At 52.0% G+C, this 24,263-nt stretch overlaps 1 protein-coding gene across 13 annotated transcripts in view; it reads right to left on the bottom strand.

Moving 5' to 3' along the window:
- Positions 1-14,112: 14,112 nt before the first annotated feature.
- LOC105484319 (SURP and G-patch domain containing 2) overlaps positions 14,113-24,263 on the bottom strand; it is a 45,567-nt gene continuing 35,416 nt past the window's right edge. For 5 of the 13 annotated variants that reach the window (XM_011746235.3, XM_011745869.3, XM_011746158.3 and 2 more), the window contains exons 9-11: positions 18,679-18,815; positions 17,590-17,710; positions 14,113-16,968 (exon numbers count right to left, since the gene is read on the bottom strand). In XM_011746235.3, the coding sequence (XP_011744537.1) occupies positions 17,590-17,710; positions 18,679-18,815 (258 nt within the window). In that variant the 3' untranslated portion in view covers positions 14,113-16,968. Of the gene's footprint in view, positions 16,969-17,589; positions 17,711-18,678; positions 18,816-23,009; positions 23,072-24,263 lie in introns of those variants that run through there. The other 8 variants (XM_024794753.2, XM_011746087.3, XM_011746380.2 and 5 more) reach the window with 5 other exon arrangements.

The following is a 24,263-nucleotide window of genomic DNA, read 5'->3' on the forward strand; positions in this document are numbered from 1 at the left end:
TGAACTCCCAGTCTCAAGTGATCTGCCCGCCTCGGCCTCCCAGAGTGCTGGGATTACAGGCGTGAGTTGCTGTGCCCAGCCACTCAGGGAATTTCTGAGATAGGGACAGCTTCCAGTGGCAGGACCTCAGCTGATTGCCTTGGCCTTTGTCCGCTGAACCCAGGCCAGCTTCCTAGCCTCGGACGCCGCCCAAGACACCTGCAGACCTAGGACACACATTAGAGGCCTTGGGTTTCATGGTCCTGGGCAGGGCCAGGTCTGCGGTACTGACCAAGCCTGCTACCCTCGACCAAAATAAACTGAGGGCAGGACGCTGCTTGATCAGCCATCCATAGAACCCCACAGCCTGGGCCGGGTCACAGATCTGCTTTGGCTGGCCTGCGGACAGGGACATCCTCAGTCACAAAAAGCCTGAGAGGCAGACACATTGGATTTGAAGACCAAAAATGGCCCCTTCTGGCTGGACGCAGTGGCTCACGCCTGTAATCCCAGCACTTTGGGAGGCCGAGGTGGGCGGATCACGAGGTCAGGAGATCGAGACCAGTCTGACTAACACGGTGAAACCCCATCTCTACTAAAAATACAAAAAAAAAAAAAAAAAAAAAAATTGCTGGACGCAGTGGCTCACGCCTGTAATCCCAGCACTTTGGGAGGCTGAGGCAGGCAGATCACTTGAGGTTGGGAGTTTGAGACCAGCCTGGCCAACATGGTGAAACCTCATCTCTACTAAAAATACAAAAATTAGCTGGGCTTGGTGGCATGTGCCTGTAGTCCCAGTTACTCGGGAGGCTGAGGCCGAAGAGTCACTTGAGGCTGCGGTTGCAGTGAGTCGAGATCGCACCACTGCACTTCAGCTTGGGTGACAGAGCAAGACTATGTCTCAAAAAATAAAAAAAAAAGGCCCCCTTCGGAGATGTGGGAGTTGGGGGAGTTGGGGGTGGGGGCAGATTTCAAAGCCTGGGGGATTCGATCTGTGGTCTGTGCAACCCAGCTGACTATGTGGCTGAAGTTTAACAAGTTCCTCCCTCCCTCCCTCCCTCCCTCCCTCCCTTCCTTCCTCCCTTCCTCCCTTCCTCCCTTCCTTCCGAGACGGAGTCTCGCTCTGTCGCCCAGGCTGGAGTGCAATGGCCGGATCTCAGCTCACTGCAAGCTCCGCCTCCCGGGTTCTCGCCATTCTCCTGCCTCAGCCTCCCGAGTAGCTGGGACTACAGGCGCCCGCCATCTCGCTCGGCTAGTTTTTTGTATTTTTTTTAGTAGAGACGGGGTTTCACCGTGTTAGCCAGGATGGTCTCAATCTCCTGACCTCGTGATCCGCCCGTCTCGGCCTCCCAAAGTGCTGGGATTACAGGCTTGAGCCACCGCGCCCGGCCAGTTTAACAAGTTTCACAATAACCATTAGACATTGACTGACACTGCCAGGGAAGTGCTTCAGAGATGGGGAGAACCACGTCCACACAAACACCTGTCCAAGCGTGTCCACAGCAGCTCTAGTCGCGGTTGGCAGAAAGTGGAAACCTCCCCATGCCCATCAGCTGGTGCATGGATAACAGAGTGTGTTCCAGCTGGTGCATGGATCCACACAGTGGGATATGATTCAACCATGGAAAAGAAGGAAGCAGGCTGGGCACGGTGGCTCAAGTCTGTAATCCCAGCACTTTGGGAGGCCGAAGTGGGCGGATCACGAGGTCAGGAGATCGAGACCAGTCTGACTAACACGGTGAAACCCCATCTCTACTAAAAATACAAAAAAAAAAAAAAAAAAAAAAAATTGCTGGGCATGGTGGCGGGCGCCTGTAGTCCCAGCTACTCAGGAGGCTGAGGCAGGAGAATAGCATGAACCTAGGAGGTGGAGCTTGCAGTGAGCTGAGATCGTGCCACTGCACTCCAGCCTGGGTGACAGAGCAAGACTCTGTCTCAAAAAAAAAAAAAAAAAAAAAAAGAAAGAAGGAAGCACTGATCCATGCTATGGCGTGAATGAACCCCCAAAGCACGATGCTGAGTGAGAGAAGCCAGACACACAAGGCCACACAGTGTGAGATTCCATTGATCTGAAATGCCTAGAACAGGCAAATCCACAGACAGGAAGCAAACTGGTGGTTGCCAGGGGCTGGGGGATGGGAATGGGGAGTGACTGCTGATGGAGACAAGGTTTCTTTTTGTGGTGATACCAATGAGCCTGGGTGGCTGGGTGTGGTGGCTCACACCTGTAATCCCAGCGCTTTGGGAGGCCGAGGGGGACTGATCACTTGAAGTCAGGAGTTCAAGACCAGCCTAGGCAACATGGCAAAACCCCATCTATGCTAAAAATGCAAAAATTGTCTTGGCGTGGTGGCACGCGCACATAGTCCCAGCTACTCGGGAGGCTGAGGCAGGAGGATCACTTGAACCCGGGAGGTGGAGGTTGCAGTGAGCCAAGATGGTGCCACTGCACTCCAGCCTGGGCAACAGAGTAAGACCCTGTCTCAAAAACAAACAAACAAAAACAAACAATTTATCATCATTATTATAATTTAAATGGCATCTCAAGCGACAGAATGAGACTTTATCTCAAAAAAAAAAAAGGCCTGGGCAACATAGCAAGACCCTGTCTCTGCAAAAATATAAATAAAATTAGCCAGGTGTGCTGGATACACCTGTAGTTCTAGCTATTCAGGAGGCTGAGGTGGGATCGTTTGAGCCCAGGAGGTGGAGGCTGCCGTGAGCTATCGTTGCACCACTGCATTCCAGCCTGGGTGATAGAGTGAGATCCCACCTAGACCACATTTATTGAGTATCCACTGTGTGCCAGGCACTGAGCTGGGTGCCAGAACAGAGCCCAGAGTGGGAGAAACAGCTATAAACAGATGATCATAGTGCCAGGGGAATGCTTCTTTTTTTTTTGAGATGGAGTCTCACTCTGTCGCCCAGGCTGGAGTACAGTGACTCGATCTCAGCTCACTGCAAGCTCCGCCTCCCAGGTTCATGCCATTCTCCTGCCTCAGCCTCCATTTTTCCTGGGATTTTTGTTTTTTTTGTTTTTTGTCTTTTGTTTTTTGAGATAGAGTCTTGCTCTGTCACCCAGGCTGGAGTGCAGTGGCATGATCTCGGCTTACTGCAACCTCCGCCTCTCGGGTTCAAGTGTTTCTCCTGCCTCAGCATCCCGAGTAGCTGGGATGACAGGCGCGTGCCACCATGCCTGGCTAATTTTTATGTTTTTAGTACAGATAGGGTTTCACCATGTTGGTCAGGCTAGTCTCAAACTCCTGACCTCGTGATCTGCCCACTTTGGCCTCCCAAAGTGCTGGGATTACAGGCGTGAGCCACCGTGCCCAGCCTGGATGCTTCTCTTATAGCACAGAGAGGGGAGAGAGATGTAGCATTTTATGAACCTTTGAAGAATGGAGGAGGGGGTGTGTGTGTTGGGTTTTGAGGGATGCATATGAGTTTGCCAAGTTGAAGGTGGGGGCTGACCATGAACTGGACTTTACGGAATTTAATCAACATAATAAAATAACTCTAATTTTCAAAATGAAAATGAGCGTATCCTCCTTTGTCAGCATGAACTGCAGGAATGTTTATATATGGACACTTCACAGGCCAGCCTGCACCAGGCCTAGCTCATGCGGGCCAATTCCTTCCTGAAGCTGTTCATGTCTGTTGCAAAGACAGGACTGAAAACAGCATGTCAGCCTCTTCATTCATTAGGAGAGTGGAGAAATGGGAACATTTGAGCTGCTCAAACTCCTCATCATCTACGAGGATAAACAGAAAGTTGAAAGCCAGCCCTGACTGAGGACCTCCCACAAAGACTTGCCTTCTATGTTTTCCTTTTTTCTTTCTTTTTTTTTTTGTTTTTGAGATGGATTCTGGGTCTGTCGCCCGGACTGGAGTACAGCAGCATGATCTTGGCTCACTGCAACCTCCGCCTCCCGGGTTCAAGTGATTCTCCTGCCTCAGCCTCCCAAGTAGCTAGGATTACAAGCTCGTGTCACCATTCCTGGCTAATTTTTGTACTTTTAGTAGAGATAGCCTTTAGCCATGTTGGCCAGGCTGGTCTCAAACTCCTGACCTAAAGGGATCCACCCACCTCGGCCTCCCAAAATGCTGGGATTACAGATGTGACCCACCAAGCCCAGCCTCTTTGTTCTCTGAATCTAGATCTCAATTTCTGTAAATCCAGTGTGACCTTTGGCTGTTTACTGAGTGCAAGATGCTCCTGACGACCCATTTTACAGATGAGGAAATCGAGGCCTAGAGAAGGGGAGAGAGCAGAGACTGGGATTAAGGGATGGAGGGTCCCAGGGGGCCTGATTATTATTATTGAGACGGAGTCTTGCCCTTTTGCTCAGGCTAGAGTGCAGGGGTGCAATGTTGGCTCACTGCAATCTCTGCCTCCCGGGTTCAAGTGATTCTCCTGCTTCAGCCTCCCAAGTAGCTGGGATTACAGGTGTGCACTAGCACGCCCAGTTAATTTTTGAGTAGAGACAGGGTTTCACCATGTTGGCCAGGCTGGTCTTGAACTCCGTACCTCAAATGATCTGCCTACCTCGGCCTCCCAAAGTGCTGGGATTACAGGCATGAGCCACTGCACCCGGCCAGGCCTGAATTTTTTAAAAGACAGGGTCTTGCTATGTTGTGCAGGCTGAAGTGCAGTGGCACAATCACGGCCCACTGCAGCTTTGAGCTCCTGGGCGTAAGTGATCCTCTCACCTCAGCTTCTCGAGTAGTTGGAACTACAAGGCATGGGCTACCACGCCTGGCTAGATTTTTAAATTTTTTATGGAGACCAGATCTCCCTATGTTGCCTAGGCTGTTCTCCAACTCCTGGGCTGAAATGATCCTCCTGCCTTAGCCTCCCAAAATGCTGGGATTACAGGCATGAGCCACTGAGCCTGCTTGATGGTGAGTTTGAAGTGGAAGGTGTTTGAAGGGGTGAAAGTGTCCATCTGAAAGCAGCTGGCCAGGTGTGGTGGCTCATGCCTGTAATGCCAATCCCAGCAATTTGAGAGGCTGAGGCGGGCGGATCACCTGAGGTCAGGAGTTGGAGACGAGACTGACCAACATGGAGAAACCCCATCTCTACTAAAAACACAAAATTAGCCAGGCATGGTGGCGCATGCCTGTAATCCCAGCTACTCAGGAGGCTGAGGCAGGAGAATCGCTTGAACCCGCGATGTGGAGGTTGCGGTGAGCCGAGATCATGCCATTGCACTCCAGCCTGCGCGACAAGAACAAAACTCTGTCTCAAAAGAAGAAAAAAAAAAAAAAAGACGAAGAAAGCAGCTGAGACCAATATAGCTAAGGAGTGAAGATCTGGGTTCCCATCCTGGTTCTGCCCACTGGTAGGGGCTCTTCCTGGTCCTTCTGTGAACAGCATCTTGTTGTGCTTAGGGTCTTCCCCCCTTCTTAGTGAAGGCCAACGAAACCCTGCCTATCGGTGCATTATGGCCCTTTGGCCACTGTGATTGGTTCAGAGACAGGCATATGCCCCAGGCTGGGGTGATAATACACAATCTTGGTGTCTGTGCCACCCCTATCAGACAACAGAGCTCTTGTAATATTGTTTAAATCAGTAAGGGTAGGCTCGGAGTTGCTGACCACCATCTTGCCTGCCTAGAAACAAAGGACAGCAAAGCCAAGAAATAGAGAGAGAAGCTACCCTGGTGGTTTTGGTTGAGTGCCTTGATCCAGCTGATCCTGAAGGTGCCCTTTCCAATTCCATCCACCAATTAATTCCCTTTTTGGCTGTATGCAGCCCAAAGAGTTCCCATGTATTCAGCCCTTAGTGCTGCAGAGACAGCACTATAAACATGTCAGTTGCTTCATTCATTAGAAGAGCAGAGAAACTGGAAAACTGAGGCTGCCCTCCTTGCTGTCTATGAAGATAAACAGAAAGTCAAAGACCAGGCTGGCTGCCGTGGCTCCTGTCTATAATCTTAGCACTTTGGGAGGCTGAAATAAGCAGATCACTTGAGTCCAAGAGTTCGTGACCAGCCTGGGCAACACAGCGAGACTCCGTCTTTACAAAAAAAAAAAAAAAAAAATATATATATATATATATATATATATGAAAGCCAGGCATGGTGGTGCACGCCTGCAGTCCCAGCTACTTGGGAGGCTGAAATGAGAGGATCACCTGAGCTCAGGGAGGTTGAAGCTGCAGTGCCACCGCACTCCAGCCTGGGTGACAGAGAGAGACTCTGTCTCCAAAAAAAAAAAAAAAAAAAAAAAAGCTAAAGGCCAGCCCTGGTTAAGAACTGCCCTTTCTGGAAATGGCTTGGATGCCCCTCCTGCCTGCCCCAGAGAGTTGTTAACCAACGCCTCTGGGCCTCAGTTTTCTCATCTGTAAAGGGAGTTGTGGTTGCCAAAGGTGAAAGGAGCACAGGTGCCAAGTGTCCTTTGCCTGGTGCTATAAAATATCCATTGGTATCTAGGGATGCCCCCCAAGTGCCCATCCTGGACTCCTACTTACTTGGACTTGGATAAAAGAAGGTTTTATGGCCAGGCGCAGTGGCTTATGCCTGTAATCCCAACACTTTGGGAGGCAGAGGAGGATGGATCATCTGAGGTCAGGAGTTCAAGACCAGCCTGACCAACATGGTGAAACCCCATCTCTACTAAAAATACACAAATTAGCCAGGTGTGATGGTGCAAGCCTGTAGTCCTAGCTACTTGGGAGGCTGAGGCAAAATAATTGCTTGAAACTAGGAGGTAGGGGTTTCAGGGGGTTGCAGTGAGCCTAGATCGAGCCGCTGTACTCCACCAGCCTGGGCAACAGAGTGAGACTCCGTCTCAAAAAAAAAAAAAAGGAGGAGGAGGAGGAGGAGGAGAAGGAGGAAGAGAAGGAGGAGGAAGAAGGAGGAGGAAGAAGAAGAAGGAAGAAGAAGGAAGAAGAAAGAAGGAAGGAGAAGGAGAAGGAGAAGGAGAAGGAGAAGAAGAAGAAGAAGGAGAAGAAGAAGAAGAAAGGTTTTCTGAGGGACACAGTTGTGCCCAGACATCTCTGCCTCTTGCAACAACCTGTCAAGAATGTGGAAAGCTGGAAAGGAAAAGGTGAACATCTCTGGACTGAAACAGGAAAACTGTTTCTAGGGTAGGCAGCGGGGATGTCCAGGCCATGTCCAGAAAGGGCAGGTTTGCTCTGGGTTCCTTGTAAGTGACCTCCCTGGGGCTCGGGGCTGAGATGGAGCCTATAACATTGTCTAAGGCCACATTTCAGACAACTACCTGAGAATGGCTGTTTTACCAAATAGCTGGCCAGCACACGGGGTCTATGTCTCTGTGTCTTTTGGCTAAGTTATTCATAACAACCCTCTTCAGCTGTCAGGGTTACCCTGGGGAATGTCAGTTCCAGGCACTCCTGGTTCCAGTGGGCATTCAGGCAAAGGGTGCTCCAGCAGCCCAGGGTAGCCCTGATACCTTGCACAGGTGCCTGCCATTAAATGGGGCTGGAACCGAGGGGTATAGACGGAACAGTTCAGAACCTGCTTTCATTCCTGCCCTTCCAGACTGCTCTTTTAAAAGGTGTAAATCAGGCCAGGCATGGTGATACATGCCTGTAGTCCCAGCTACTCAGAAGGCTAAGGCTGGATGATCATTTGAGCCCAGGAGGTCAAGGCCGCAGAGAGCTATGATCATTCCACTGTACTCCAGCCTGGGCTACAGAGTGAGATGCTGTCTCAAATAATAATGATAATGATGATAAATTTTTTGTTTGTTTTTAAGACAGAGCTTTACTCTCTCACTCAGGCTGGAGTGCAGTGGTCATCTCAACTCACTGCAACCTCCACTTCCCGGGTTCAAGTGATCCTCCCACTTCAGCCTCCCGAGTAGCTGGAACTATGTGTGTGCACCACCATGCCTGGCTAATTTTTGTATTTTTAGTAGAAATGGAGTTTTGCCACGTTGCCCAGGCTGGTCTCAAACTCCTGACCTCAAGTGCTCCATCCGCCTCGGCCTCCCAAAGTGTGCGATTATAAGCATGAGCCACCACACAATGGCGAAAGCCCCGTCTCTACCAAAAAATACAAAAATTAGCTGGGTGTGGTGGCGCGTGTCCATAGTCCCAGCTACTCAGGAGGCTGAGGTGGGAGGATCACGTGAATCCTGGAGGCGGAGGTTGCAGTAAGCCAAGGTGGCACCACTACACTCCAGCCTGGGCGACAGAGTAAGACCCTGTCTCAAAACAAAAACCAACAAATAAAAATGTGTGGTGAATGAATGAATGAATGAACGAGTGAACAGACAGATGTAAGAAGCCGATCAGAGCCTCTGCCAGGGAGATGTCAGAAGGTTTCACAGCAGCCTTTGAACAATGGCCATGGGAGGAAGCCAGGCTTATTTCCCCATTTGACACAGGAAGAAACTGTCTTGGTTCGAATCTGATCCTTTTTTCTCCTAAGACCACAGCTGCCTCTGAAACAAAGGCCGACAGTTGCTGCCAGCACGTTCTTTGCTGTTTTTACTTCCTCTAAACATTCTTCAGTGGATTTTCCTTTCAAACTGGTTGCATTGCAAGGAGGCGCATGGCTGGGTGTTGGTGGGGGGTGGCACCCCTGCCCGGACCCCACGTGGCCTACCACGTGGCCAGTTTGGAGTAGACCCATCTTTGTGCTGAAACACAGCCCAGCATTGCCATATATGGGGGACTTGTCTACATTTTACAAGATTTTTACAAAAATGATGTTACACTTTGCAACTGGATTTTTTTTTTTTTTTTGAGACAAGGTCTCTGTCACCCAGGCTGGAGTGCAGTAGTGCGATCACAGCTCACTGCAGCCTTGACCTCCTGGGCTCAAGTGATCCTTCCTCCTCAGCCTCCCAAGTAGCTGGGACTATAGGCGTGTGCCATCATGCCGGGCTAGTTTTTTTTTTTTTTTTTTTTTTTAATAGATATTAGGTCTTGTTATGTTGCCCAGGCTGGTCTTGAATTCCTGGCCTCAAGCAGTCCTTTTTCCTCTCCCTCCTCAAGTGCTGGGATTACAGGTGTGAGCCACCACACCCAGCCTGGAGCATCTTTATTCTAACATGAGCATGCTAGGGTCCCTAAGGAGCGAAGTGAATTTTCCAGAGTCACTCGTTGTGACCAGGACCTTGGAGTCAAGGCCCTGCCATCATGTCACGGGGTCTAGGTAAGGACTCAGGAAACTTCATTTCATTTCATTTATTTATTTATTTAGAGACAGAGTTTTGCTCTTGTTGCCCAGGCTGGAGTACAGTGATGCGATCTCGGCTCACTGCAATGTCTGCCTCCTGGGTTCACGCGATTCTCCTGCTTCAGCCTACCGAGTAGCTGGGATTACACATGTGCACCACTGCACCCGGCTAATTTTTGTATTTTTCGTAGAGACAGGGTTTCACCATGTTGGCCAGGCTAGTCTCGAACTCCTGACCTCAGGTGATCTGCCCGCCTTGGCCTTCCAAAGTGCTGTGATTACAGGAATGAGCCACCGCGCCTGGCCTTTGTTTTAAGGAGGAGGAGTGAGTCAACGGAATGCCTCAAGGACTGGGTCCAGTGATGCAGAACAATGGAAACAGATCAGCCGACGTCTGAGCTCACAGTGCGCTGGTGCTGCTCTTAAGCATCCTTCTGTAGAAGCTACTCTTCTCCCCATTTGCAAATGAGGAAGCTGACGCTCCGAGAGGTGGATCACCCGCCCCAAGTCACACAGCACAGAGAGGACATGTTAGGACTGAGGATTCAAATTCTTAAGGTTTGCTTTGCTCCTGGAAAAAGCAAGTCATGAAGATGTGGAAGCTGAAATCTCAAGGCTAAGGCTCCTCTTTTCACACCTGGCCACGAGATGCAGGAACTGGGAGATGGTGCTCCCGTGAGTCCAACCTGAGGAATTGCTGGAGAAAAATCCAGCCAAGAAAAGCTCAGCTCGTGGGGTCCCCCTCCTGGGGTGTGAAGGAAGTGGATAGTGCCAGTCATTACAGAGCTGCAATTTCTGAGTGTTAAAGTTCTCAGGGCCATGAGTATGAACTTCGTGGGAAATAGAAGCAGTGTGTAGACCTATGCATGTGTATGTCTGTGTGTGCACACGTGTACATGTGTCTCTGTATGTGCATGTGTGCACACATGCACACATGGTGTTGCACAGGGTGTGTCCATGTGTACGCAAGTGTGTGTATATAGGGAGCTTCTATATCAGATGAAACCAGCTGGAAATCCAGATACTGATGTTTAGAATTCAAGCTCTGGAGTCAGACTGCACCAGGCCTCAGTTTTTCCATTGGGAAATGGGCTGACCCTCCGTGGATGAGAGCACTGGAGTCCAGAGAGGCCAATGACGATCAGATTTATCTCAGTATATGGTCTGTGCTGTGGGCCTTGAGGTTGAAATTTTGTGAGCTCCTTTAATTCTCTTTTTTGTGTGTGTTGGGGGTTGGCAACAGGGTCTTGCTGTGTCGTCCAGGCTGGGGTGCAGTGGTGCATTCATAGCTCATTGCAGCCTCCAACTCCTTGACTCAAGCAATCCTCCAACCTCAGCCTCCCGAGTAGCTGGGACTACAGGTGGGACTATCATGCCCTGCTAATAAAAAAATTTCTTTTTGTAGAGGTGGGGTCTCGCTATGTTGCCTAAGCTGCAGCCCCAGCATTCATTAATCATCCCCAGCTCCTACCTCTGCCCAGCCCTTAATCTCCCAAACATTTGATGGGGATTAATCCCCCCCAAACCCTTGGGGGGATTAATCCCCCAAACATATGGGGGTGGGGGGACTTCATGACAACTTATCCCTCTTTCCCTAGTTAGCTCCTTTGTGGAATGTGGTCGAGTTTGGGGACCCACCCCACCCTCAGACTGGCCAGGGAGGGGTGGGCAGGGGGAGCTGAGAAGGGCTTGGGGATCCTCACGAGGGAAAACTGAGGCCCAAGTGGGTGGGATGTGAAAAGATCAGTCGATGAGAAGACCAGTCCCTCTGAACCCTCTAAGAGAGGTCCTGGGTAACCGTATGTATTTAACCCTGCAAGCTGGTGGCTGCATTTCACTGGAGAAAATGGAGGCGTGGAGGGTCCCACCGCTTGACAACCTAGGGGAGGACTGACTGTGAGCAGAGGGTCAGTGACAGCATCCCTGTTGCTGGCACATCTCTGGCCCTCAAGACACCACCCTCCACTGTGGGTGGGCACTGGGGTAGTATGTGGACATGGGGGAGAGAGGCCTGGCCGGGCCCCTCAGGGAACATGGTGACCCCAAACCACCACAGGTTCCTGGACTGTTAAGGTGGGGACAGTGACAGGGTGTGGGTGACAGGGACAGAGTTGAGGGACCTAGAGGAGGCAGAGAGAGTCAGCAGTCAGGTCCATATCCCAAGGGGTCAGGGGTTGGGGGTAAGGGTGGCAGTGGAGCCCAGCCTAAGGGCCAGTGCCTGCTGGAGACACCTGAAGGAACCGCAGCCCCCACTGTCCCCAAGAGGCAGGGAAACCAGGGAATTGGGGCATCAGCAGGGCCACCCGAGTTAGATGGCATATGAACTGTGTGGAGGCAGCAAGGTGAGGAGACCCCCAGGAGGACCCTTTGTTCTCATATGCTATTTCCTGGACTTTATCCACAAAGAAGCCTATTCTAGGATGTAGGGCCCAAAACCCAAATGGCTAGGGGTGGAGACCCTGTTAGCTAAATGACAAACCATCATATATACACATGTATATGTAAGTTTATTTCAGGTTTGTATTCTTAGATACAGGGTTGCCCAGGCTGGAGTACTGTGATGCAATCTCAACTCACTACAGCCCCTCCAATCCTGGACTCAATTTATCCTCCCACCTCAGCCTCTCCAGTAGCTGGGATTACAAGCAATGGGCTACCACACGCAGCTTCAGATTTTTTTTTTCTTTTTTTTTTTGAGACTGGGTGTCACTCTTGTTGCCCAGGCTGGAGTGCAGTGGCGTGATCTCTGCTGAACAAAACCTCCGCCTCTGGGGTTCAAGCGATTCTCCTGCCTCACCCTCCTGAGTAGCTGGGATTACAGGCATGTGCCACCACACCTGGCTAATTTTTGTATTTTTAGTATAGACGGGGTTTCTCCATGTTGGTCAGACTGGTCTTAAACTCCCAACCTTAGGTGATCTGCCCGCCTCGGCCTCCCGAAGTGCTGGGATTACAGGCGTGAGCCACCGTGCCCAGCCTCAGAATTTTTTTTTTTTTTTTTTGAGACGGAGTCTCGCTCTGTCGCCCAGGCTGGAGTGCAGTGGCCGGATCTCAGCTCACTGCAAGCTCCGCCTCCCGGGTTTACGCCATTCTCCTGCCTCAGCCTCCCGAGTAGCTGGGACCACAGGCGCCCGCCACCTCGCCCGGCTAGTTTTTTGTATTTTTTAGTAGAGACGGGGTTTCACCGTGTTAGCCAGGATGGTCTCGATCTCCTGACCTCGTGATCCGCCCGTCTCGGCCTCCCAAAGTGCTGGGATTACAGGCTTGAGCCACCGTGCCCGGCCCTCAGAAATTTTTTAAGTGAAAAAAAGCAGGAAGCAGAATAGAACTTGAAGTACAATTTGCATTTTAAAGGTTCTATCTAAAACACGATTGTGCCTATGATCGTCTACACGTGGAATATCCTCCGAAGGCAACCCAACACCTGCTCTTTTCCCACGGGCCATGGAGACTGCTGAGACAGCCCGTGGGGAGAGGACGGCAGTCTGCGAGTGGCACCCTTGGTGTGTCCTGTCATTTGACTCATGGGAGGAGAAAGCCTCTGTGCTCCATTCCGCATACATCTGGGTTTGGTTTTTCATCTTTTACAAGGAAAAAGTCCTCACGTGCTGCTTGAACATGCATGCGTGCACGTCTGTATATGGGCATACATGCACTGCAAAGGCTTGGATTGAAGCCACTCCTTGTTTTTGCTACTGGGGCTTCTCCGCAGCGCCCTCTGCCTGTCTTGCCCCAGGGAAGCTCCAGGAAGGAGAAAGGCCATGAGAGGCATCTTGTGGTTCCAGTTAGTCCTAAATTATTAGGTTGGTGGGAAAGTAATTGTGAGTTTTGCCATTACTTTTGCACCAATCTAGTACAAGGCAGCAGGGGAGATTTTACCTTCCAAATGAGATCCTTCCCAGTCTGCAAAGGGGAAACTGAGGCCTGAGATCAAGTGACCTGCCTGGGGTCAATGCCAGGACAGGCATCCTGGGTTGGAGGCCACCCCTTTTCCTGTCTCCTAACACCCTAACCGGCCTCAGGGCGGTATTAAGAGGAGCTAGGGGAAGAGGGGTTCCGCTACGGAAGAGAAATTCCTGGCAGTTGCTCACCCCCTGCAGGTGAGCCCCACATTTTCCCTGCAGGCTCTGGCCTTTCTCGGGGAGTGCCACTGAAGCCAGTGGTTAGACATCGCTAAGATGAAGGCAGGGTGAGGGTGTTGGCTGGAAACAGCTTCCCTGGGGCACAGCAGAAGTGAGGTTGGAGGTCTTGCCTCAGCTTCCTAAGGGCTTTGTCTCAAGGCTCCCGCTAAGCTGCCCACAGGGACCTTCCTACATGAGCATCACCTGCCCTGGGCACAGCGCCTTCCTCCTCTGTGCAGTCTGGCTCCTCCCCTCCTCACCTTGGTCAGGCGGAGGCCCCTGCAGATCCCCTGGGTGCTGGCTTGGTCCCTGCTGTGCCCTCTGCATGCCCCTCCTCACCTGGAGGGCCAAGGGGCTGTTGGCAGAGGAACCATGGGCAGGCTGGTAGCACCCAGGGATAGCAGGGAGTATGAAGATGACAGAGAGGCAGCTCCTCAGTCAGAGGGAGGCCCAGGCAGGCCATGGTTTTACTCTGGTAGCTGGAACTGCCGTCCCATCCAGCCCTGGGATGATGGGGCAAAGCCCTGTGGCCACAGGTGAGTCGTAGGCAGCAGGGGCATGGCTCCCACTTCCCTGATACCCCTCAAAGGCAGCTTCTGTATTTGGCGGTACCAATCACCCTCCCTCCGGTGCTTGGTCACTTCCTGCTCTCTGGCATCTTCCAGGCTTTCCTGGTGACAGTGACACAAGGTCCCTCAGGTGGGGCGAGCCAGTCAGGAGGGGCCTGAGGGAGGAGCACCATGCCGGCGGAGGGCACATACTGGGAGGCAGCCGTCATCTGGTTCTACACTGCACTCCCATCTGCGTGCGCTGGTGACTGATCTGATTTTAAAAACACAGCCATGGAGACCCTGGCACACTGCATTTCCTCTACATTTATTGCAACGGCTAAATGATTAACAACATTCACAACTTCTTAGATCTTAAAAAACAGAAACAAAAGAAAACTTCCATTTTGTAACATCACAAATGTCTTCTAGGCTTTATCAAGGACCAAAAACACTACAATTCTCTAAGTGATTTCCAGTGATGGAAACAAGCCAGAGACAGTAAGCACCCAGAGTGGCGAGAGAGCACTTCCAGATGCCTGTTGTCCTCTCGGGGGTGACCCTGGAACTAGAACGACAGAAAAGACACTGTGACTTTGACACGGCTGTGCCACCACACGTCACGCGCGACATGAGGATCCTGCAGAGTGGCCTCTGCAGAGAGCAAGGGCAGCCTCGATTAAGAGGGAGGGGCTGGGGGCACGGAGGGCCAGTGGCATCTCCTCTATCCCGGCCGGCCGGCAGCTGGCAGCACGCACCATGCTCTGCTGGCTCCCGACACCTTCACTGCCCCAGCGCTGAATCCACAGGAGAGGCGTCCTCTGAGAGTGTAGGGACTTTCTAGGTTCAAGGAGGTGTGCCCTCTGACCCCTGCCAAGGACTCACAGAACCATCTCAGCTCAAACTTGGAGGAGCGGCAGGAGGTGGGGGGTGGTCAGTGGCCACACACCACAAATTCCTAAAGCATTTAACTTTTTAGTAAAATGAAGTGGAGAAAGTCAAGAATTAACATGCTAGGACAAAGCACATGGAATGGTCAGGGCGATGCTGGAGAGAGCGAGCTTGATCCACGCTGTAGGTGTGTGTGCCTCGCTCGGGCCAGCGGGCCGAGCCCCACTCGGAGCTCCATCCATTCACCTGACCCACGGCCAACATGGAAGCTGTCGGAGGAGTCAGGAAAGGAGAAGGAGAAAGGAGAAGATGAACCCCCCGCACCTGTGGTTCCCCAAAACCAGCTCTACTCCAGGCCCCCATAGGCTGGTTCGTTCGAGGGTTGGGTAATAAACCCAAGCCCCATCCTCCATGCTGGCACCTCTACTGCCATAAAGATCTGCCAGTTGCCAAAGCTACAGAAGCCACTGGAAGCAAGCAGAGCCCCTGGGGGTGGTGGCACTGCAAGGTGACAGGGACCAGGCAGACAAGGAGCTCGGACCACAGCCTAGGAAGTCTGTGGCTTAAAGAAAGCCAGGATTTCTTTTCTTTCTTTTTTTTTTTTTTTGAGACAGAGTCTCGCTCTGCTGCCAGGCTGGAGTGAAGTGGCACAATCTCGGCTCACTGCAACCTCTGCCTCCCGGGTTCAAGTGATTCTCTTGCCTCAGCCTCCTGAGTAGCTGGGACTACAGGCACCTGCCACCACACCCAGCTAATTTTTTGCATTTTCAGTAGAGACGGGGTTTCACCATGTAGGCCAGGATGGTCTCGATCTCTTGACCTCGTGATCCACCTGCCTAGGCCTCCCAAAGTGCTGAAATTACAGGCGTGAGCCACCGCGCCCAGCCTTTTTTTTTTTTTTTTGAGATGGAGTCTTGCTCTGTTGCCCAGACTGGAGTGCAGTGGCATGATCTCAGCTCACTGCAACCCCCACCTCCCAGGTTCAAGTGATTCTCTTGCCTCAGCCTCCTGAGTAGCTGGGATTACAGGTGCCTGCTACCATGCCTGGCTAATTTTTTTTTTTTTGTATTTTTAGTAGAGATGGGGTTTTACCATGTTGGCCAGGCTGGTCTCAAACTCCTGACCTCAGGTGATCCACCCACCTCTGCCTCCCAAAGTGCTGGGATTACAGGCTTGAGCCACTATGCCCAGCCCAAAGCCAGGATTTCTTTACAGCCAATACAAGTGGCATTTCCCACTCAGTTCTGGGGCTGATGCCCTAGCCACTGCTGTGTCCCCTAATCCCGGGGTGTGAGGAGGATCCTAAGTTTTCCAGATTTTTGCCCATACTTAAAACTTTAATGCTCCTGCTTTACAGGAAGAATGAGTGGAGAACTGAGTGGAGTTACACACAGCAGACTGCTGGGGAATCTGTAGAGTGGCAGCGATCACACGCCTGGAAATAGAGCAGCTGCAGAGCCCACCCCAGGGGGAGCCTGCCTCTCCTTACAAAGGCTGTAATAAGACAGCACTTGACGATGCTAAACGTGCGAAAAGTGCAGAGTCTCAGAGAGTTTACAACCCCCATCCTTTTGTAACTGTAGTTTGCTTACACTGTGGATTCTAAAGAGACATGTAAATCTGGGGCCGATTTAATCTGTTTAGTGATTACTCCCCACCTGATAGAGCTATTCTGTACTGTTGCAAAAATTTTATTAAGTCTCTCAAGATGCACTGAAGAGATGAGACATCATGAATAACACATTCATCAACTCAAGTATGGCAACTGTTCAGAGAGCTTCAGAGCTTTGGTACCTGAGCGCAGACTTGGTAATTACCGATTTGTCTCCCCCGTATAAATTCTGGAGAACAACGAGAAAACACCATCTGTGATCGTTTCCACATCACGTTTGCTAACAGAGCACTTCTGGAGAGCAATGGCCAGTCCGACTGGAAAACCAGCCAGAGGAGCTGGTTCCTCAGCACTCACAGGCTGAGGTGCCTTTCGGGGGCAGCGCCACCTTCTGAAGGGGAACCAAGACAGATTTGGAGGGGACTTGCTGCTAAAAGCATGTGAACAGAGAGGAGAGGCAAAAGCACATTGAAAATGGTGCATGTTTTTTCTTTGAGAGAAAGAAAAGCCAGCGAAACCTCCGCCCCAGAGACTGCAGAGACGTTTGTTTTCATGTACACACCAAACCGTACTTGGGCACTGGCTCCAGGCCGATCCAGGGCAGGGATGATGTTTTAAGGGCAATTGCTGCTTCAAGGCTTATCTTTCTCATCAGTGGTTTTGATCTATTCAGGAAGAGAACGATTTTGTTCAAAACTGAGTTGGAAATTAGGTGAGAGGGACAACTAAAAAAAAAAAAAGTAGAAAGATGAGGATATTTACAGGCCCAAGGCCCTGCAGAAGGAAAAGGATTTGAAGACCCTCACAAAGGGACAGAGCTAACTGCCATCCTCTGTGGCGGTGGCTGTCACAGCCGGCCTTCCACTTGCATGATGGCAAGGCCCTCTGGACTAAACAATCCGTTTGCTGGTCATGTTATGTGGTAGGTGGCCCTCATCTGTGAGAGAAAACTTGAGCAAGAGAAGAGACAGGCGTGGCCTATTTCCACGCGCACATCCACGGAGCCTGGCCTAGAGGCTTCGAGGGGCTCACAACCAGGGCACCAGGCAGGCCACGTGCAGCTGCCCTTGGCCAACATGAGGTTTGCTCCTTCAGCAAACCTGGAATGTAAGAATGGGGCATATCCGCATCCAGAGACCCTTTTGTTTCCCTCACAGAATTTTGTGATTTTTTTGTGTGTGGCATTTTTGGGGGAACAGGGAATATCAACTTTGTTGGGGGAATTTCTCTGCATACCAGCACGCCGGTGAGGGCGGAGGGCCTTATGCACTGTCCCGTAAACATACCTATTTGTTGGCCCGCTTGTGTCTGTACATCTGCATCATCCTCTGCCGGAACACATCGAATGTGTCTTCTTTGTGCTCCTGCCCGTCAGCACCCAACCCTTCCCCTTCTGAGGGGGTTCCCCTAAGGAGTGAAAAAGAGAGTCAGTTGTGCACCTGAGCCCAGGGCCTGGCATGCCAGGAACTGGGCATGGGCACAAACAGTCCATGAGATGCAGGTGTCTGGGACACACACTGAGACATCAAAGAGTGGGAAAATCAAGACACGACTCACAGTGGAAACAAGTACTCACCCTCGAAGAAGAGCTGGCTTTTGAGGGGGTGCCCAGAGGGCCCTGGTTACCTTGGAATGCCTTACCCAGCAGGCACTAAGCTCAGTATTAAATGAAATGCCTGCTGGATGTTATGATTGGGGTTTAATAAACTTTGGGCCTGTGTTCGGGACCCTGGCTGGCCCGGCTATGGGTTCCCGGGATTGGGAAAGTGGTTCCAGGCCAAAACTACACAGAAGTACCACTTAGCTTTTATGATGATAACAAATGAGGACAAAATGACCAGGGCCAACAAGCTGGTTAAAAAATCTACAGCAAGGGCCGGGCGCGGTGGCTCAAGCCTGTAATCCCAGCACTTTGGGAGGCCGAGACAGGCGGATCACGAGGTCAGGAGATCGAGACCATCCTGGCTAACACAGTGAAACCCCGTCTCTACTAAAAATACAAAAACTTAGCCGGGCGAGGTGGCAGGCGCCTGTAGTCCCAGCTACTCGGGAGGCTGAGGCAGGAGAATGGCGTGAACCCGGGAGGCGGAGCTTGCAGTGAGCTGAGATCCGGCCACTGCACTCCAGCCTGGGTGACAGAGCGAGACTCCGTCTCAAAAAAAAAAAAAAAAAAAATCTACAGCAGGACAGAAAGGAGCCCTGTAAACACCTGCATATGTAAATGATCAGCTTCTCATCTGAAGATGCCTTTTGTTTAAAAAACAAAAATCAATTGCCAGCTGTAAGTCACCTTGGGCGTGAGGGAGCCAAGGTCAGGCTGCAGGTGGAAGGACTGAGGCCCCACCCACTCCCACCCCAGGCTGCCTGCTGCGTACACGCTGACCGGCTCCCGGATGCCCTTTCCGAGGGAGCCCAGGCCATGGCCCTCCTTCCAGCCCATCTTCTGCAGCATCTGGAAGCCCAGGTTCTTATCGGTCAGCTTCTGCTGGGCGAAGTCCAAGTCCTTGGGTTTCTGAGGAGAGAGGAGTCCAGACATGTGGGCCACAGGGAGGTGCCTGGATCAAGGGTCTGTCCTAGGCAGTGCCTGGAGCCCCTCACCCCCAAATGCTCTCCTGACTCTCCAGATGCTCAGGCTCAAGCTCCAGTCACTTTCCCAGTTCTCTGCAACATCCCTGGGTGGGATGGAACTTCTAAGTCAGAGGTTACTGGCCTGAGGTCAGTCCTGCCTCTCAGCCACCCCTGGTGCCAAGACTGTGAGGAAAACTGGGTAAGGGAATGTGCAGTCCCGGGGTCAAGGAGTCAGTAGGATGGCCCTCAGCGGAGCCCTGGATAAAGAAGGGTGGCCCTGTGACGACCACAGGGCGCAGCCCAGGGAAGAGTGGGGGGCACCAGGGCATAGGCCTGGAGGCAGAATGGGGGCCAGACGGTGGGTGAGAACTGGCTGGCAGTACCCTCCCTGAACCACCCCAACATACCCCTCCCTCAGTGCTTCATTCAATCCCTGACTGCCTTGTCTGTCCTAGGGACTGAGTTCTACTTGGACACCGGAGTCTGTGTGAGATCTAGCTCAGAGCAGACCTCACTGAGAGCTAGTACAGCTGTGATTGGTCCTGTGGGTGGTGGGGAAGTGCAGCATTCTCTGGGCCACTAGATGGAGATCTGGGGACAGACAGGGCCCTGGGGCCTCTGGAGGAGGAGCCTGCAGGGATCTAGCAGAAGGAATTTCTATTCACTCATGAATATTCATGACACACTGCTGTGTGAGAGCCTAGCCGGGCAGTCCAAGACCTTGCCATGTATTCCTTGGCTCTTCACAAACTTGTATGGGTGGGCTGGGTGCGGTGGCTCATGCCTTTAATCTCAGCACTTTGGAAGGCCAAGGTGGGTTGGATCACTTGAGGTCAGGAGTTTGAGACCAGCCTGGCCAACCTGGCAAAACCCTGTCTCTACTAAAATATAAAAATTAGCCAGGCGTGGTGGCGGGCATCTGTAATCCCAGCTATTTGGGAGGTGGAGGCACGAGAATCACTTGAACCTGGGAGGCGGAGGTTGCAGTGAGCCGAGATTGCGCCACTGCATTCCAGCCTGGGCAACAGAATAAGACTCTGTCGGCCGGGTGCGGTGGCTCACGCCTGTAATCCCAGCACTTTGGGAGGCCGAGGCGGGCGGATCACAAGGTCAGGAGATCGAGACCACGGTGAAACCCCGTCTCTACTAAAAATACAAAAAAAATTAGCCGGGCGCGGTTGTGGGCGCCTGTAGTCCCAGCTACTCGGGAGGCTGAGGCAGGAGAATGGCGTGAACCTGGGAGGCGGAGCTTGCAGTGAGCCGGGATTGCGCCACTGCACTCCAGCCTGGGCAACAGAGCGAGACTCCGTCTCAAAAAAAAAAAAAAAAAAAAAAAAGACTGTCTAAAAAAAAACAAAAACAAAACTTGTCTGTTTTTTTAAAATATGGAGTCTCGCTATGTTGTCCAGGCTGGTCTTGAATTCCCGGTTTTAAGTGATTCTCCCACCTCAGTCTCCCCATTAACTGGAACTACAGGTATGTGCCACTGCACCCAGCTTTAATTATTATTATTATTCTTTATTTATTTATTTATTTTGAGACGGAGTCTCGCTCTGTCGCCCAGGCTGGAGTGCAGTGGCGCAATCCCGGCTCACTGCAAGCTCCGCCTCCCAGGTTCACACCATTCTCCTGCCTCAGCCTCCTGAGTAGCTGGGACTATACGCACCTGCCACCATGCCCGGCTAATTTTTTTGTATTTTTAGTAGAGACGGGGTTTCACTGTGTTAGCCAGGATGGTCTCAATCTCCTGACCTCATGATCCACCCTCCTCAGCCTCCCAAAGTGGTGGGATTACAGGTGTGAGCCACTGCGCCCTGCCTTTTTTCTTTTTAAAGACGGAGTCTTGCTCTGGTGCCCTGGCTGGAGTGCAGGGATGCAATCTCAACTCACTGTAACCTCCGCCTCCTGGGTTCAAGTGATTCTCCTGCCTCAGCCTCCCGAGTAGCTGAGATTACAGGTGTGTGCCACCACGCCCGACTATTTTTGTACTTTTAGTAGAGATGGGGTTTCGCCATGTTAGCCACACTGGTCTTGATCGAACTCCTGACCTTGGCTGATCTGCCCGCCTCAGCCTCACAAAGTGCTAGGATTATAGGCATGAGCCACTGCGCCTGGCTGATGTATTTCTTTAAGGCATTTACTGAACTACCTGAGAGGCTGCGAGAGTTCATGTACTCTTGAGAGGGAGAGAGGAAGGTGCTGAGGAGGATCATGGAGGCTGGTGCTAGGGGTCTGAGCAGGGGACAGGTGGGAGTGGCTGGGAGAGGGTTAGATGACCCTGGGCATGGGAAGCAGGGTGAGAAGGGCGTGCTGAGTCCTGTGAGCTCAGGTCCTTGGGCAGTCAGCTCTCATCAGCTTAGCAACCTGCCCCATCATGTCATGCAGGCCTCACGAGGTACAATTCAACCAAAATACAAATCCCCCCTTGCCATCTGCATTGAGGTGCCCAGGAATCAGCTTCCCTAACGTTAGGGGTGCATGGGGGAGGCACTTCAGAGACAAAGGAGCTTGGAGACAAGGCAGAAAAGGCTAAGCCTGGGGGAGGCAGGGGTTGGGAGAGGGAAGGGAGAAGGGAGAGTGCAGGGCCTCAGGTCAGGAGGGAGAAGAGAGCAACTGCTCCCATAAGGAAGGCCTGGGCCCCTGGAGCTCCTGGGGCCTCAGTGTTCTCACCCTAGAAAGGGACAAAACAACCTGGAGAGGTGCCGAGAACTCAACAGGCAGCAAGACGCAGGGGATCAGAAACGGATACCCCAAGGCTGGGCGTGGTGGCTCACGCCTGTAGTCCCAGCACTTTGGGAGGCCGAGGTGGGTGGATCACGACGTCAAGACTTTGAGATCAGCCTGACCAATATGGTGAAACCCCATCTCTACTAAAAATACAAAAATTAGCCCGGTGTGGTAGTGCATGCCTGTAATCCCAGCTACTCAGGAGGCTGAGGCAGGAAAATTCCTTGAATCTCGGAGGCAGAGGTTGCAGTGAGCCGAGATTGTGCCATTGCATTTCAGCCTTGGCAACGAAGGGAGACTTCGTCTCAAAAAAAAAAAAAAAAAAAAAAGAAACGTATACCCCAAATTATGGCACTTTGACAGGTGGGACTAAAGCAACAGCCTCAAGGTCCCTCTGACCTCCCTCCTGTCTCCGTCCCTCCCAAAGCACAGGAGGAAGCTGTTCTCTTCAAGTTCCCTATCTACCTAGAAACTGGACCTGCCCAAGAAGAACAGAAGGGCCTTGGATCTCTTCCCTGAAACGTCATTAACCAGAGTTGAAATGATGGAATGTTAAACACCACACCTAGAGCCCAAACCATTGGCTGTTCTCTAGTCCCATTCAATTCTCAGTGAGGATCATTCACAAGATGATGCCTGCCTCCATTCATCTCTCCTAAAATCTTCTGCTTCCCCTCTAAAGTTACCTACAGCCTCCCAACTGCCCTCTCCCCTATGAAAAGGTATTTAGCTTCAACCACCTGGCCCTTCTTTGAGTTTTCATAATGTTTTATATGGCTCCTGTGCTTATGCACGTGAATAAATATGTATAACTTTTTTGTTTTGAGACAGGATCTTGCTCTGTCACCCAGGCTGGAGTGCAGTGGTTCCATCATGGCTCACTGCAGTCCTGAACTTCCGGGCTCAAGCGATCCTCCTGCCTTGGCCTTCCAAAGTCCAGGGATTACAGGTGCACATGGACTGCATACCATTTTTTATCCTGTTAATCTTCCTATTGTCAGTTCATTTCAATAGGTTTAGACTTGGACCTTCAAAGGCGGAGGGAAATTCCCTTTGTTCTCTTCAGATGCATCTCCGAGGGTATTATATGAAGTAGCTGTGTGTGTGTATGCGTGTGTGTGTGCATATGCGTCCACGTGTGTGTGGATGTGTGAGTTACTGGATGCAGGCGGCTCCTCCATAATGGCATGAGGTGGTCTTGGTGAGGTGGTGTGGGAATAAGTTTCTCTGCAGGGCAGTTAAGGAGGGAAGGTATGAAGGGAGGAGCTATGCTGTGGGCTGGGACAGGAAGAGGGGCACTAACAGTGAAGAGACACCTCTGCAAGCCAGGGGACACCACACAGGACCTGCTATACTGGGGGGCCCCTTGCCATGAGAAAGTGGCCTGGAGAAAAGAGGTGACAGAACCCACCGGATGAGATGAGAAACAGGGCATCCGTCAGGCCCTCCTGGGAACTGCGCATGACCTGGGCCCTGGGGTGACGGGTAGGGAAGGAAGGGGAAATGCTGGTCATGGCGGGACACAGGGGTCCCCAAATGGCAGGTCTGCACTCTTTTCCCTTTCAGGATAGCTGCTTGGAGGTGCAGCGCAAGAGGGGTCGGCTCAGCCTGGAAGTTTCTTCGGGAATGTTCAAATCTGTGTTTAACAATCATGATGGCGGTTTCCTGGACAGGTGGAGGAAAGCCAAGCCCTGTGGGCAAGGCGGAGGCGTGCAGAGGAGAGCTGCAGCCACCACGGCCTCCCTTCCATTTGCAGTCACTGGCAGAAAGGAGGACAGGTGCAGAGTCTCAAGGAGAGAGTAGCACGTGCAGGACACCCACCAGGAACCTTGTTCAGTTTAATCCTCACCGTACCTCCTACCTGCTGGGTAGGTGTGGCCGTCCCATTTTACAGACAAACCCGTGGCTCGGGGGTTACATGCCAAGGTTACAAAACTACTCGGTGGCAGGGCTGGGCTAGAGTACAGCTGTGCCTGACACCAAGGCCCTGCTGTGCCCTCATGTGGCCGTGCCCTCATGTGGCCGTGCCCTTACCCAGGCCACACAAACGGACACCAGATGCCAGCTCAGCCTAAAACCTGGCACATCAGTCAGGACCATGAGCTCTGGATTCGGGAAGGTTCCTCCTTCCTGCCATAATTGGGGTCAGACTGACCTAGATCACCCGGAAGGGGTTGGAAGCAACATGGCATTGCCTGACACCAGCAGAGCGACCTCGCCTGGCTCCCCACCCTCCTCCCTGACCATGAAGGACCGGTGCACTCTCTCCACATGTGTCCCAGGTGACCCTGCCTGCCCCCAGCACTGTGTCCCCCAGGCCATCTGGAGTATATCTGCCCCCTTTCTATAACCTGTCTCTAGGTCAGTGAATGGTAGTTCTGTCCCTCTTCTGCCCAAGCTGACTACCCTGGGGTCACCTGGACCCCTGGCTTTTGCACACCCAGCCCACAATCAGGTGTCACCCACTCCATCTTCACCCCTTCTCGTTGCTCCTCATGCCCTGGTCCAACTGTCTTAAGTTTGAGCCTCCTCCTGCTTCCCACCCACAGGCTGCTCTCCACCCTAGTGGCCACATCCGCCACAGGTCCCGGAGGGACCCTCCCTTCCCTGAGAAAGGGCCACAGCGTTAACATCTGTTGAGGTCCTGTGTGACCACCCCCTGATT

The sequence above is a fragment of the Macaca nemestrina genome, chromosome 20 (assembly GCF_043159975.1).
Source record: "Macaca nemestrina isolate mMacNem1 chromosome 20, mMacNem.hap1, whole genome shotgun sequence".
NCBI classification, from domain to species: Eukaryota; Metazoa; Chordata; class Mammalia; order Primates; family Cercopithecidae; genus Macaca; species Macaca nemestrina.